We start from the raw sequence: 16,575 nt of genomic DNA, 5'->3' as shown, positions 1-16,575 counted from the left end.
CCATGTTTAACCACTGCAACCCAGTAACACTGCCCTCAGTGGTATATCATAAGAAATCATAAGGTACCTATATCCTCCTGAGACCCGAGCTTTTGTGTGGAATTTTCTTTAAATTTACTAGAGCTTCCCAAAACATAAAAATCCCCCCCAATTTCAAATCAAATTCTCAAATATCCACAAATAAATCCCCCAATTTCCTATGAAAATACCCAAAACTTTGAGACCAAATCTGCCCAATGACTCAAATAAACTACTTCATACAAACATATTCCCCAAAATTTTCAGAAAAATTTCTCACATTTTTAAATAATTTTTCCCCAACATTCATAGCAAATTATTTAAACTTCTATAGAAATTCTGGATAATTATCTTAAAAATTCGAATAGCAGAATTTATTACTATTAAAATGATGATATGGGTTGGGAACCATGTGCAGTGAGACATATGGATGACATGGTGTGTGATCAATATGCCAGATAGCAGACTGACTAAACAAATATTTTAGTGGGACATGTTCAATAATTACACCTGGGCAAGAGAAGTAGCAAAAATATTTGATAAGGCTGGTCTCCAATATACATATATATATATATATATATATATATATATATATATATAGGAATAAATTAAGGTGTCATGTCAACCAAATTTAATCAATACTTTTTGAGATTTATAAACAAAAGTGGATTGAGGAAGTTTTATGTAAACCAAAATTATAAACTTATACCCTCTTTCTTTCTTTCTTCTTTCTTTTTAGATTTATTTTTGGGCATTTTATGCCTTAATTGACAGAAGAGGACAGTGGACAGAATTAGAAACAGGGACGAGAGAGCTGAGGACAGACATGCAGGACAGAGCCAAAGGCCAGATTTATTATTATTGGGTAGGGACTCTGTAAGAATCATGTGTCAGGTCATGCCCACAACGTGATGATGTTTATTTCAATGTAGGAAGTGCTGCAAATACCTGTGGTCTCGTTTAAGAAGATTTTTGTTATGTGCGCTTTATTGTGTATTTTTTACAGACCCAACACTGCAACGAAACAGCACTCTGAAACATGGTGAATGTGTGACATGTTTGTGTAACTCCCCGGATTTTACATGCAAAAGGAATGACTGATCTATCTTATCCGGTTTCAAATCTACCACCGACCAAAAAGGAATATGCTAATCGTAGCGCTGGCGCTACGCTGGGTTCTATAGGGTTAAACCAAAAGGCCTTCTGTGACCCAAAAATATAAGAATTTAAAAATATATTCATTTTTGTGTATTTTAGGTCACTTTAGGAAATGTCATCCAATTTCAGGCTCAAAGAATGACGTTTAGAGGGATTTTTACTGCTGTCAAATAACAAAACAGGTCAAATTTGACCCGAACAGTATGAAAGGGTTAAGTTAGACACAGTGAGTCTACCCTAAGAGGCAACATTGACAACTTTGGAGGATGAGGCTAAGAAGAAGACTGAAAGAGTTAAGCAAAACATAATAACATTACCACTCAGTCTTTTGAGAAAATGACAGAGCAAGAAGCCAGAAAAAAACAGCTGTTTTAAGGTAGAGTGTACATTTCTGCAGACATATAACAGATCGTGATGTCCTATTATGGTTTGTGGTCATGGGTGCCATGCTGATTTAGAGAGGAGAATTACTAATGAGTGGAAGATGTGACCTGTTGGACAAACTATGCTCTGTTTTCATGGTCAAACATGAGAGAAAATGTTGGTATCAGCCCTTATTTTTAAAAATCAGTGCATCATTACTTCAAATGCATGTTCAAGCATCATGATCTTCTTACTCAAAAACAAGCCTGTGATGGCAATCTTTACTCATGTATGTGGATAGGATAACAAATTGCTGCATTAGTTCTCAGTTCTTACCAGCAACAAAATCTATGGTTTTACATTTAATGGCTGACTCCACAGCAGCACATGGGTAAACGCTGTTGCCTCACAGCAAGAAGGTCCCTGGTTCGCTTCCCGGTCAGGGCCTTTCTGTGCAGAGTTCTGGGTATTCCTGCTTCCTCCCACCACCAAAAACATGCTCATTAGGCTAATTGGTGGCTCTAAATTGGCTGTAGGTGTGAGTGTGAGCGTGCCTGATTGCCCTGCGATTGACTGGCAACCAGGGTGTACCCTACCCCTAGCCTGGTGACAGCTGGGATAGCTGACCCCCCAACGAGATAAGTGGTATAGAAAATAGATGGGCTGACTCTAGCTAATGGTAGAGTTAGATGTCTTGCAGCTAGAAGGTTGGTTGTTCAATTCCCAGCTCCTACAGTCACTTTAGCCAAGACAGCCGCCCCAAATTGCTCCTATGATGGCATCCTCTGTCATCAGAGCATGATTGTAGACCTGAGCTATACAAGCTTAAGTCCATTTAAAGTTTGTCATGCCACCTTTATGCAGTCTATGGGTTCAGAAATCGACTATCATCTTGCAACTGACCATTTAATATTTAAGAACCCGCCTCTTTTTTAATGCTTATAACACTTTTAATATCTTTTCTCTGCAGGTGAGCCCAGTGGCAGGACCTCTGGAGGGAGGCACACTGGTCACCATCCAGGGTCTGAACCTGGGTCTGTCCTTCTCTGAGCTGCAGGGCAACGTGGATGTGGCAGGTGTGCGTTGCACCCCACAGGAGGAGGGATACATCACTGCAGAACAGTAAGAGACTCTCCTCCCTCCTCTTCTCCTGCACAGACACACATGGATTTATAGTGCACTGTACATCCACACACTGCACGGATGCAGAAACAGAAAATAAGCACTCTCCTCGTCCCCCACACTAATTTCCTCACAGACTCTAGCACAGTCTGTGAATAAGCCCCGTCCCTGTGAAGCCTCATCAGGTTGTAAGATTGCGCGGGGCTTTGCATTGCTCTGGTGCAGTCGGAGCCAAAGGAAGAGACAGCCTTCTTTGTGTCGTTGTCGTTACGAGGCTGTCGGCGCAGCTGTAATTGAAATGCGCTGCATGTCGCTGACTGGAGGGACAATCTGTTAGCCATGTGTTTCTCTCACAGCCATGTAATGCGATTGGGCTCAGGCTGCAGGGACTTTATTTATTTCCTTGCAAAAAAAAAACGAAAAAAGGAAAAGAAAAAGAACATGCCACCAGAAAATTGGAAAACTCTGGTGATGTATGAATAGAAAGGCTGGGCAGGGACGATTCATTGGGTGCTCTTATTGTATTGGAAGGACGCAGAGTCTCTGTGCGTTCAGCAGGGCCATTCACAGTGCTTTAAAACACGGCATTACAGCTGTTACAACCATTAATTTCAGCATGGGGTCAGTTGCTATAATGACTTATTCATGGCGCACTTTATCTTATTGACCCGACAGGCAATACTGATTTATTGAAGAAAACCCCTGTGTTGTCATGGCAACCAGAGGTAATGGTGGGTGGCGATGGTGCCGGAGATGAGAAGGGGGGGCAGTTTATCATTTGAGTTATATTGCTGTTATAGGTTTCCCATTAGGAAGAAAGATGGCCCAGTGTATTGACCCACAACTTGTATGAAAGTCTGCCTCAATCACAGCGGCCGGCAGAGGCCATCTTCAGCCCGAGCCAGTCAAAACAAATGTGATCGAGTGCACCGATTCTGCAGTTTGTGGGTCTCTAACTTGTGGTACTACTCGTATGCATACTGATTTTTTCTCATGCCTTTTGCTTTTGTGCACTCACGTTTGTGTATTTGTCTTCTTTATTTCATTAGGATTGTTTGTGAGATGGCCGAAGCTCCTAAAGGAAGTGCTCCAGGTCCAGTGAAGTTATGTGTTGGTGAATGCAAGCCAGAACTACGAGCACAATCCTCCCAGCTTTACTCCTTTGTGGTAAACACAGAAAATCCTTTATTTTGTCTGTTTTATCTGTAGTGGTTGCAGTGATTTAGGCTGAAAATGCATTTGTTGATGAAAGAAAATGGCAAATTTGGTCTACTTGAACTACAGTCACAAACTGAAGAATAACCTGGGATGCTTGAAGTCACAAATACCATGATTAGAGATCAGATTTCATTTGATATAGGTTGTGTCTGAAATCACACTCATTCTCTCTATATACAGTGCTTAACAAGATTTTTAGATAAATATTCTAGAAATCTTTCAAAAAGTTGTTTAAAAGTAAAAATATCATTGCCATTTATTTAGCAAATAACAAACTAAAACAACCAAATCGTCTTTCTCACTCATAATAATGGACGTTTCCTCAGTCTCTTTTGTTATTGAGTTCTAAATAGTTTCTAGCTGTTCCCACCAGAGTGCTTAAGATGAATTTTTTGTGCAGTCAATCTTTGAATCAACTAAATCTCAAATATGTTTAATAGGATTCAAATCCTGACTTTGACTTGGCCAGTCCATCAGTTCCAGTTCTCCATATTCCTTTTTCTTGGTCCAGTAGTCTCTGCTGTCACAGCTTTGAAGTACGCTTCAGGTCATTGTCTTGTTGGTGTATGAACCCACGACCAATCAGATTCAGTCCAGAAGGGCTTCCATGAAGATGTGGTAGACGTTCTTGTTCATGCTGCCGTCGATTTTCACTAGGTGTGCAAGCTGAACGCCGGAGTGCATTGTGTTAGCAGCAAGAAATGTGATTGGCTCATTGTATTGGGGGTGGAGCTTAGAGACAGATAGATTCACAGAGCAGTCATGATCCATTCATTTAATAGGTGACAAGTAGATGCCATTGATGAATGCCTAATGTAGACTTGAATTTTTCTGCCTACATTACAAAGATTTGTAATATTATATTATATTATATTTTCAATGTGATTTTTAAATGAAAAGAATGGGATGCTTTATTACCCTTAACAAGGGTTGTATGCTTTTGGGAAGTTTTCTGAAATATGCAACCTCATCGGTGTAATTAGTTGGCATCAGATTTTATGGTTGGTTAAAATACCTACTAATAATTGTTTTTATAAATTTACTGTACTGTACTTTAGATTCTCAAGGAAAGCCACATATTTCAGTGGCAGTTTATTTGTGCACCTTTATTAAATTATTTGCAACCACGCTTTGCAGGAGAATGTGCCATGATCACAATGTACTCTGCAAAGGGCCACATAAGCAGCTGAATTTAAAATATCTGTTATTATCTGGTGTGATGTACTGTTTCAAATGAGGCCACACTTAATAATAATTTAGACCATGTTTAACTATGAAATGAACTGTGCTTAATTTTGACTGTTTTGTGTGTTTTTTCTTATCTCAGTCTGGATTCTAATGTCTGCTTAATCAACAGAAAATTTGTAGCTAGGAACATCTATTCTTTTGATCATTCAAAATATGTGAAGTATTTTTCAAAACCTCTCGAACTGTGGGTGTCATTAAAATCTCTTTTTGTACCCCAGAAAGTTCTTTATCCACATCCTTTTAACACTCTTTTGAAAACATTTTTAACACAGAAGTTTATTTAGCCAAGGCTGTTGAAGGAAAGGCTTTCAGAAACTGATAATTCATGAGACACTCTGCATTCTGTGTTTGACCTGTGTTGAATGAAATTTTAATGAATCATGGTCCTTCACAGACACCATCCATGCTGGCCCTCACTCCAGGCAGAGGACCTGAGTCTGGGGGCACGAAGGTCACCATTGTTGGGGAGAATCTGGGCGCTGGAAGTGCTGTTAATGTGTACTTTGGAAATCAGACATGTGAGCTGTACAGGTGAGTCTGATGGAAACATAACCTTCTGAAAAAATGCAAATTGTTTGAGAGAGGAAATTAAGACAGTCACTATAATGTAAACCAATCTACACTATATTGCCAAAAGTATTCACTCACCTATTCAAATAATTGAAATCAGGTGTTCGAATCACTTCCATGACCACAGGTGTATAAAATCAAACACCTAGGCATGCAGACTGTTTCTACAAACATTTGTGAAAGAATGGGTTGCTCTCAGGAGCTCAGTGAATTCCAGCGTGGTACTGTGATAGGATGCCACCTGCGCAACAAGTCTGAATTTTTTCAAAGTCAATCGCTACAGACCTCCAAACTTCATGTGGCCTTCAGATTAGCTCAAGAACAGTGCGTAGAGAGCTTCATGGAATGGGTTTCCATGGCTGAGCAGCTGCATCCAAGCCACACGTCACCGAGTGCAATGCAAAGCTAGCGATGCAGTGGTGTAAAGCATGCGCCACTGGACTCTAGAGCGACGAATTGCTTCTCCATCTGGCAATCTGATGGATGAGTCTGGGTTTGGCAGTTGCCAGGAGAACGGTACTTGTCTGACTGCACTGTGCCAAGTTCGGTCAAGGGGGGAATTATGGTGTGGGGTTGTTTTTCAGGAGCTGGGCTTGGCCCCTTAGTTCCAGTGAAAGGAACTCTGAATGCCTCAGCACACCAAGAGATTTTGGACAATACCATGCTCCCAACTTTGTGGGAACAGTTTGGGGATGGCCCCTTCCTGTTTCAACATGACTGTGCACCAGTGCACAAAGCAAGGTCCATAAAGACATGGATGAGAGAGTTTGGTGTGGATGAACTTGGCTGGCCTGCACAGAGTCCTGACCTCAACCTGATAGGACACCTTTGGGATGAATTTAGAGTGGAGACTGAGAGCCAGGCCCTCTTGTCCAACATCAGTGTGTGATCTCACAAATGTGCTGCTGGAAGAATGGTCAACAATTCCCATAAACACACTCCTAAACCTTGTGGAAAGCCTTCCCAGAAGAGTTGAAGCTGTTACAGCTGCAAAGGGTTGACCGACATCATATTAAACCCTATGGATTAAGAATGGGATGTCCATTAAGTTCATATACAAGTCAAGGCAGGTGAGTGAATACTTTTGGGAATATAGTGTATGTGGAGTACAGGAGATTGTTTTTTGTATATTGGACACCATTTTGGTTTCCTTGAACCAGGAGTATGGCCAAAGATTCAGCAAATATGGTCACTGCAATATTTTGTCTTTATCCTGCTTGACAGCATGTTGCCATGGTGACAGTTGCTTTATCATTTATTCTCAGCAAATTGTGAACCCTATCACCTAATGTAAGACACGTATAGCCTCTGGGAGAAACCATTTTTGGGGGGTTTCTGTTGATTTTTCTTATAAAAAGTTCATCATTACAGGGTCAAAGCTTTTTAACAAATTAAAGCCCATTTCAACAAAGGCCTTTTTTTTTTTTTTTTTTTTTTTTTTTAAACTGGCAGCGTCTGTGACCTCAATGTCAGAGCACTACTCACCGGTTCCTACCGTTGCTCGGTCCTGAAAGTTGGCTCTTTCACTTCCCCTGGCGCTGACGGTTAAGTGTAGTTTAAACTATCTATGCCTATTAGTCGCTTTTACCCAAAAAAGTTTGACTAAGAAAACATACAACAGCAAAAGGATATTGTGTCTTGGTAGCAGCTCTAGACTTAAAAAAAAAACACATTAAAAATACCAAGATTAGATCTCTTCTGCAGTTGTTGTTGACAAAACTGAAATCAGGAGTCCTGCCTTTCTTGACTTTGATCAATCAGCTAGATAGAACTGACAAGGATGAGCACAGAAGTGTTTGAAGAGCTAAACTTTTTCCAGTTTTCTCCAGCTGTGAGTGCTTAGAGTATTGCACCTAGGATGCTGAATGCCATGGCTAGCAGTATTAAAAAGATGTTAACTGACACACTCTTTAGATGCCAGAATCAAGCCGTGAGGTCAAAAGAACTGCCTGCAGAGCTCAGAGACAGGATCATTGCAAGGCACAGATCTGTGCAGGCTATAAAAAAACTCTGCTATACTTTGAGTTCCCAAGAACACAGTGGCCTCAGTAATTCTCAAATGGAAGAAGCAATCAAGGGAGGAGAAGGGCCTTAGTAGGAGAGGTGACCAAGAATCTGATAGGTACTCTGACTGAGCTCCATGTGTGGAGATGGGACAAAGTTCTAGAAGGACAACCATCACTGCAGCCTTCTACTGATCTGGGCTTATGACAGAATGGCCATGGAAAACCTGCTTGGCTTTTTATTTTGAGTTTGTTGCAAACTCCAGGTGGGCTTCCTGTGTTTTGCACTGAGGAGAGCTACTTATACAGTATAATGAAGGGGGTCTGAATACTTTCTGAATGCACTGTAGACATTAAAAAAGCCTAAATTGTCATTAGAATAAAAGGGTTAGGCCGTAGTACAGCCCAAATGCCTGTGGTGGCTGCTGTATTATTCAACAAGATGGGGTGCAGTTTTTCACAGATAGGTCAGGATGTACTGTACATTTTAGTTTGTTAGCTTGATGCCAACACTGATTTTTGCTGTTTTTTCCCCCTTTTTTAAATTCATTTTTAACAGAAGCAGGTGTACATCCTCATGTATCAGTAACATTGCATGAATTCATAATTACGATTAACAGCGTTACACAAAAACATTACAAAACTTCTACTACCTATTCTTCTTAGTTTCAAAACCCAAACCCTCCCCTTCCCCATGGGTCTCTCTCTGCAATATCTAACTCAAGAGATCTTTACAATACATCAAAAATAAATCAATAACTCCATGTTTCAACCGAATAGCAAGGGCGAAGAGAAGAAAAAAAATGCTAGTACAGATAGCAGTATAACAGTTACACCATAGATCTTGCAGCATTCAATGCCCCAACTCTATTTTTAATCACAACACTACCTGCCAGATTTATCCTGGCAACTGAAAGCTCCATTATCAAGATATCTATACTTACTTACACTCTTATTTATACACTTACTGGCTTTTGCTATTAAATTTGCAAAATTTGAGAATTTGCATTGATCGCAGTCATTTAAACTAAGAGATGATCTGCTTTATCAAGTTAAAAGTTAAGAGATGACTGTGGTTTCTTGGCATTGATTGCAAAGCAGCGGTTCGGTCACTGGTCACTCAGTCAGTGAAAGAGCAGAAGAGATGGTTGTGCATCTGAAGTTATATTAAAGGCAGTATGTTAGTAACTGTGCAAAGCAGATGGATTAACCTGACTCCATATCTGCCATCAGGCAGATCCATCTTGCAGCGCTTCAGTCTGAAATGATTGTGCCAGGTCTGAGAACAGGAGTGATCAGAGCAAGGTGTTAGCTACAGGCAGGGTTTCATATTGGAAGTCAGTGTGGTGATTAGCTTGGATATGGCAATTTATAGCAGCATTTTTATTAGAATTGTGCCACATTTCTTTATTGAATAACAAAGAACTGCAATGAAAGTTTTCCATATTGGAAAAAAGTTTATGCTCTTCTTCCAACAAAGGATGTGGATTAAAGCCCGGTCCGTGAAGACCTGTTGTGTATTTTTATGTTGTTTTAGCTTATTGATACTGCTATCGAGTCTGACATACTCTGTGATGTAACGTAATTTTACCATATCACTAGTATGAAACATTCATCAGTTTCTGCAAGGAGAACACAGGCTTAAAGCAAATCAGCATTGTGCATCAGATCAAAACAGAACGTGGTTCCATTAGCTCTCATCATGGATTAAAAAAAAAGCCTCTGCCTTCTAGTAGCATGCAATCACACCTGCCTGCACTGGCAGTAATGTGCATTCATAAGACTTGTTTCAGCTGCTGCAGGACAATTTTCTTCTTCACCTGCTCATATAAACGCTGAAAAGTTCTCCTAAACTTTGTAGTAGTTCCATTAGTTAAAGATATCAATCCAGAGTAGAAATCTGTGGTGGAATCGGCAGAATTTACATTAATTTGCTGACTTAACAAGCTGAAAGACAGATATATATGATGCATTCAGGTTACCTCAGTAAATTAGACAACTGTATCCTATATGTCATATGTTCTAATGCCACTTAAAAAAAGAAATTCAGTTTTGTTGAGAAACATCAACAAACAACAAAAGTTGTGAATATAAGGGATGTTTTTGTTTTTGAGGCATATAAAAAAGAAAATTTCAGACTGAATCATAAGTTTTTAACTCAACCACTACTCAGTTTGGACCACTTGAGTAAATATTTGTAATCATTTAGCCTTTTCCCCAAAAATAGAGACGTATTTAATTTTTTAAAGCATTATGCAATGTGTACATTGTTTAAGCTCTACCAAGAAAATACCATGTAACTCTGAAATAAATGTAAAAAAGATGTACGCCTTGTACATCTTTGAAGGTTACACTTGTTAGCTAACCCTGCCTTGAATATCAGTACACCCATATTCCCTCCAAGACTGCAGATTCACAGACACTTAACTGAATCTGCCTCCAACAATATTAAAGACTTCTTTAATCTCTATAAAACACAGGAAGAGATCACTCTATTTAAAGCAGCTCACTTTAGATACAATTAAGCGAACCTTCATTAAGTGAGAAGTCTAAGTAATGATGGGAGAGGAGGTGATGAAACCCACAGCGGTAGGTATTGTTCTCTGTGTATTTATAGATATCTATTTAAAGTTCAAAAAGCCTCACATGGTTGGAGTCAGGAGGGTGAGCGGAGGAAGCCATTAGCTGGAGCGCTCTCTAATTACACTGTTCATCCCTAATGTGTCTGTAACGAGGAGGAGACGGGACAGTCTATAATGAATCATCTCCTCTTGTACTGAAGTGCAGAGCTCGTGGGTGAAGTCAGAGATATGACACCAAGCAGTAGAGAGTGGGCATTCTTAATCAAAAACATGACTGTATCAGCCTTTTTTTTTTTTTTTTTAATTTTAACAGGAGAACCATGACGGAGATTGTGTGCTTCTCTGCTCCGTCTGTAACGAGAGCTGGACCGGTGCAGGTCAGTCTGAAGGTGGACTGGGCCAGAGTTCCTGGGAGTCTGGCCTTTGAGTACATAGAGGACCCAACAGTCCAACGAATTGAACCTCTGTGGAGCATTACCAGGTAACTTACCCTTATAGTACTGCCTAAACAAGTAATCCAATATTGATTCTTAAGGGCTGGCATGATATATCTATCACTAGTAGTTCATGGGACAGGTAACAGATATTTAGCAAGTCAGCAGCTATAAAGCAAGAGTACCTGATGATATTTCATGTTAAGATGTACAGCAATGAAACTAATAAATAGTGAAATGAAGCAAAATTAACAGCTTAGCACAGCTCCATTGATATCAGAAACAGCACAGGGTGAACTGTGGGAAAACAGGAAGTGATGAACTGTGTCAACATTGCTTTGACGTTGTTTGCGACTCCAGGCCAGAGAGTTTTGTTGGCAGGTCATAGGTGAGACTGTGAAGAGTGATGTAGAGCCAGAGGTGAAGACACACACTGAAAAAGAGCCAAAGTAGTGAACTATGTAAATTTATTAATTTTATAAGCAGTCAGTAAATTAAAATGCTGATATGGATAACCAACCAAATGCAAAATATCGGCGCTGATAATCAGCTAGGCCCATAACCCCTAGACCCTGTAACAAACACTGTGCACATTGCTGCTGTTGGGCCGTAACCTCCTATTTTCAGGGAAGGGGAAAAACTATTTAAAAGTGAATGGTCATAGCATTTTTTGACACTTTTTATTAGTTTAAAACCACCAACAGATGTAAAGGGTGACCACTGGCACTGATTTATGAAAAAAATTGCAAATTTTAGGGATAGGAGCAAGGTTATAATAGTTTTGGATTTCTCATTATTTTTTTTCTTATTTTGTTTTCACTTTATGTGTTCCACTTCAGTTTAATTTTTATTAGTTTTGACTGCTGGTTTGTTAGTTTAATTTAGGTTGTATATTTCAAAAATGTTTTGTTTTAGTTTCTTTTTTATTAGTTTTAGTGTTTTAGTTTTTTACGGATAGATGTCGGGACGTAACCCTGTTTAGCTCTCCAACCTGCACTTACTACACTAGAGATAAGGTGAGACACACATGCTGCAGTACCATTACTCCATTAATTAATCATATTGATGACTGATAATCGGCAAAAAGGCCAAATATTGGCACTGTCAGTCAGCCAGATCAATTATTGGTCAACCCCTAAACAACAAACAAAAGAAAGCCCTGACAAAAATAGGTAATATTGAAGAAATAAGTAAGAAATACATGTAGATTTCTAAATATACTGTATTTAGATGTTCATATCTTCTCCATGATGTCACCAGTAAATTGCAGGGGCCTGCCAGCCAGTGTTTATTTTGTCGACTGAAACTGCCTTGTTTTTTTTCATGACAAAAAATAGACTAAGACTTGCCAAAGATAGATCTGTGATGACTAAAACTCACTAAAAGTAAGTTCAGTTTTTGTCAGAATGACTAAAACTAGACTAAAATGTCATTTCATTTTCATCAAACATTCAAAATCCATGATATTTCTCCACCGTGGGTAAATCTGTCAAAAAACAATGCATCTCTTTTCCTTTTGCCTCTTAGCCGAAGAAAACAGAGACCTCAGGTTTGGCAGAGTGCATAGAACACACTAACATGACTTGGTACCAGATTTAGGCAAAAGAATAAATGCTTGGACTAAAAGTAAAGACTAAAATGTGAAGACTTTGTAAGGACTAAAACTAGACTAAAATGCTTTGGAGTTTGTGTCGACTAAAACTAGACTAAAACTAAAAAGGGTAGAAATTACTTAAACGTGACATGTAATCAAAAGACTAAGACTAATATTACAAATAGCTGTCAAAATTAACACTGCTGCCAGCATACATCCCTCAACTGGTTTCAGCTTTTTTGGTTAGGTTCTGCTTATCTGCATTAACGTTACAGCTTTTATTCAAAGTACAGCACACTAAGCATTATCCTCAGAATATACTTTAAGAAACAGTGATTTTGTTCTTCCCATGGTGAGACCAATTTGCCTAACCTAGAGACCATCAATATCACAGTCCTCAGACTTTATGTCCAGCCTGATGAAGGTGCTATAGATGATGAGGGTAGACATGAGTGTTGAGCAGTCGTGTACTGTACTAAGAGGCTAGAGCTGCACCCCTTCAACAGCTTTCTCCCTTGTTTTATCATAAACATGGAGGTGTGTCACCACTTTTCTGCTTCATTGTTAAGCAATGCCATCTGCAAATAATTTGTTTGGATAGTAAAACTGCATATTAACAACAGGGAGTAAATGCATGCAAAAGTACATCTACTGAGCACACTAGAGGCACATCCATTGTGATGATTGGATTTTTCTTTAGCAGCTGTTTCTTGAGATTGTGTTTATGTTTGATTCCATGCATATGTTTCTTTAATGCAGTTGTTCTTATTTATATTTGCAGTGACAGCAGAATTTAGCATGCATTTTTATATTTTAGTTTCAAAATTTGCAGACACCTAAGAACAAAAACAAGGGCAGGTTTGTCTGCAGATCTCTGACACTGCATTTGTAATAGATGAATTTAATAATATGGGTGCTAGGATGTAGAGAGTAATGCACACAACAGCAAACCTTTGTTAGTCTGCAAACAAGAAAAGTAAAACACATATCTGATAAGAGATCACAGGAAAAATTGCCTTCTGTATTCAGCTGAGGTACTTCTACAATTTTTAGCTGATTGAGAGTGGAGCTGCTAGCATTGCAAGGACAGTCTTCTGCATAAACAGATCTCAAGTTACCTGTACTGTGCTGAATAAAAGATGGGACTTAACGTGGTTTGGGGTGGGATTACGCGGCTCTGCGTCCCTGCAGGTTAGACTTCAGAGAGACACCCTGGCCCTCAGCCTGGTGACAGGAGGAGCTTTGTGGAGCTGCAATCAAGAGCCCTCATCATGAATGTGCAGCCTCACTATGTGGCCCTACAAGCTTAGGTAGCCTTTGAAGTGTGAGAAGAGAAGGATTGGCACTCTGTCAGACTCAAGATCCCAGCCAGATTTTTTAAAGCCATTTTTTCCCCCTGTCTCATTTTTTAGTCTCCCTCTTTTCTTTTTCTGTCTCCATCCTACAGCTTCTCTCTGCAGAAATTAGAGAGTCTTGTTTGTTTTAATCACATCTAGCGCTGAGATGTAAACAAGCAGCACCTGTATTCATGCTATGCCAGCCTCACAGTCATGGATGAATATAAAATAGCAGCCAGCTGGTTCCCCGTTTGATCTGGCTCTCCTGGCCAATAACAAAGAGCGGGTCTCTGTGCCAGCTATACCTCCTCAGACCTGCATTAATGCAGTTTTCTCCAAAGTGTTGGTTTGCAAGTTAAAAAGACTGATCTCTCTGCAGCCGTCTCTCTAATTAAATCATGCTAAAATAGACAGCTTGTGTTCACATGCACTCTACCTGGAAACTCAGCCGTAATTGACTAGTAAGTCTGCATATTCCTCTAATCATCTTTGTTTTTTTGTTAATAAACCCACTCTTCTTTTCTGTTCTCCCAGCGGACACACCACCCTCACGGTGACTGGAACTAACCTGGATGTAGTTCAGGAGCCACGGGTCAGAGTCAAATATGCCGGCCATGAATCTGTCAATGTAAGTGTGACAACTGCTAGTTTACTACAGTCCATACATTGATGTTACTTACCAGAGCTGGTAGATGTCAAAGTGAAGTTGATCTTTATCGATGGTTTGATATTGTGGCACCAATTAAGGGAAAAATACAGCAAGCAGGGCTTAGAGAGGAAATAAACCCAGGAAGGATGTTCATTATCCAGATTATTTAGCTGCTACACAATGAAACAATTCACTAAACTAATCCTTGGAAATTATTTCATTGCTTTATAGTGTATTTCTTCACTGAGAACACTTTCTGCAGATGGATCAATCCATCTCTCTTTCCTTGACCTTCCTTTCTCTTCCCTTCTTTAACCTTTCTATTCCTTCCTTTCCTTAACCAAAATTCCCTTACCCCCCATAACCTTCTTCCTCTTCCTTTCCTTAACCTCTTTCCTTACATCACATTTCTTTCCTTAACCCTCCCTTCCATGCCCCCTCATTTCCTTAACCTTCCTTTCCCTTCATTTCCCTCCCTTTCCTTAACTTACCTTAACCTTACTTTCCTTTCCTTAAACCTCCTGTCACTTATTTCACTTCCCTTCCTTTTCCTTCCTTTCCTTAACCTTCCTTTCCTTAACTTTCCTTAACCTTACTTTTATTTCCTTAACTTTCCTTAACCTTTCTTCAATTTCATACCATAATCTGTCGTCCTCTTCCTTTCCTAACCTCTTTCCTTACATCACATTCCTTTCCTTAACCTTCCCTTCCTTGCCCCCTCATTTCCTTAACCTTCCTTTACCTCCCTTTCCTTAATTTAACTTAACCTTATTTTCCTTTCCTTAACTTCTCTGTCACTTCTTTCCCTTCCCTTCCTTTCCCTCTCTTTCCTTAACCTTCCCTGAATCTTACTTGACTTTCATTTCCATAACCTGTCTTCCCTGTCCTTTCCTTAAACTTCCTTCCCTAACCCTTCCTTAACCTTACTTCCTTTTACTTTCTGTAACCCCTCTTCCTCTTCATTTCCTTTACCTTCCTTGCCTTTACACTCCTTTCTTTAAGCTTTCATCCCTTGCCCCTTCATTTCCTTAAGCTTCCTTTCCTTAACCTACCTTACCTTAACTTACTTTCCCTTACATTTCCTTGACCTTCTTTTCACTTCCTTCCCCTTCTTCCTTTCCTTCCTCTTCCTTTCTGTTTCTTTCCTCTCCTTAATCTTCCTTCCATTTCCTCTTCTTTCCTTTTCCCAACCTTCCTTTCCCTTCCCCCCATCCTCTTTCCTTTCCTTTTCTCTCCCTTTGTTCCTCTCCTTTTTGTGAGCCAGGAACTTGGGTGATTTTCCAGGGTCCTCAGAGATATCTTTATCAGATATTGAACAACTTTTTATCCTATTTTTAATCCATTTTGATAGTTACTTCTACTAGCCTAGCATTAGCCACCATCTTGAGTTCCCAAAACAGATGTCACATGGGCTGTGACAACCAATGGCAGGTCGTCACATCATACTTGCCAAACAGCACTGGTGTAAACACTTAAAAACTGAAGGAGATGGCCTAGATAGCTCATAATGGAGAGACAGGGAGCCTGTGGCCCTCTGTGTCACTGCAGACAGGAACCGCTTTCAATGATGGCTCATAATCAGCCAATATAAAACCGTGCATTCTTTTTTGAGAATGTGTGAATGTTTTGAAGATTTCTTTCTTTGCCACAGAATGATTATTTTTTTCACTTTTGGTCTTTACTGTTTACTTTGGTCTTAAAAGTCCCATAACTTTTTAAAAATTCAAGTGCCATTTCTGCATTACACATATTCTTAAAGCCCTTTTGTCCTGAAAAAAAGGATGTTTAGAGCTTGGCTGTGCACCACAGGGTTGAGTCTAGTCTAGACAAGACAAAATGGTTAAAATAGATTGGGGATCAGAGGGTTAAGATTAAAATATGCTTAGTTTTAGTCACATGTTAATGATTTTTCACCCTTGAAGTTTCAGTTGATGAAAACCCAAAAATATTTTTGTTCAGTTTATAAATAAAACATCCTGTCATTTAGTCTTTACTCTTAGTCACTGTGATTAAATAGTCACAGATGAGCCAGAATGGTTTCTCTTCCACTATTATCAGAAGTCTCACCCCATGATTTTGATTGGCCAGTAAGGGAGAAGTGACAGTGACGATCACGGTGCTGTGCCAAATGCTGAACTATTTTCAAATGAGAGCACTGTGAGTTCAGGGACTGACACAGCTGCAGAGGACTAATTTTCTGCTCAGGGCACTGAGTACAGAAAACACTGGACTGCTTTGGCTTTGTTTCGAAAATGAGCATTGCCAGTGCTGGGCACAAG

The 16,575-nt window shown here is 39.6% G+C and overlaps 1 protein-coding gene across 1 annotated transcript in view; it reads left to right on the top strand.

The window, feature by feature from the left end:
* The window catches only part of LOC121507547 (plexin-A2-like), a 210,553-nt gene that overhangs the window by 140,957 nt on the left and 53,021 nt on the right, over positions 1-16,575 (top strand). Inside the window, exons 13-17 of the mRNA XM_041783970.1 lie at positions 2,510-2,661; positions 3,711-3,828; positions 5,522-5,658; positions 10,596-10,763; positions 14,182-14,275. Of these exons, the coding sequence (XP_041639904.1) occupies positions 2,510-2,661; positions 3,711-3,828; positions 5,522-5,658; positions 10,596-10,763; positions 14,182-14,275 (669 nt within the window). The remainder of the gene's footprint in view (positions 1-2,509; positions 2,662-3,710; positions 3,829-5,521; positions 5,659-10,595; positions 10,764-14,181; positions 14,276-16,575) is intronic.

This window comes from Cheilinus undulatus, linkage group 3 (genome assembly GCF_018320785.1).
Source record: "Cheilinus undulatus linkage group 3, ASM1832078v1, whole genome shotgun sequence".
Classification (NCBI taxonomy): Eukaryota; Metazoa; Chordata; class Actinopteri; order Labriformes; family Labridae; genus Cheilinus; species Cheilinus undulatus.
The sequence above is the reverse complement of the archived record's forward strand: the minus strand, read 5'-3'. Positions and strand labels throughout refer to the sequence as shown.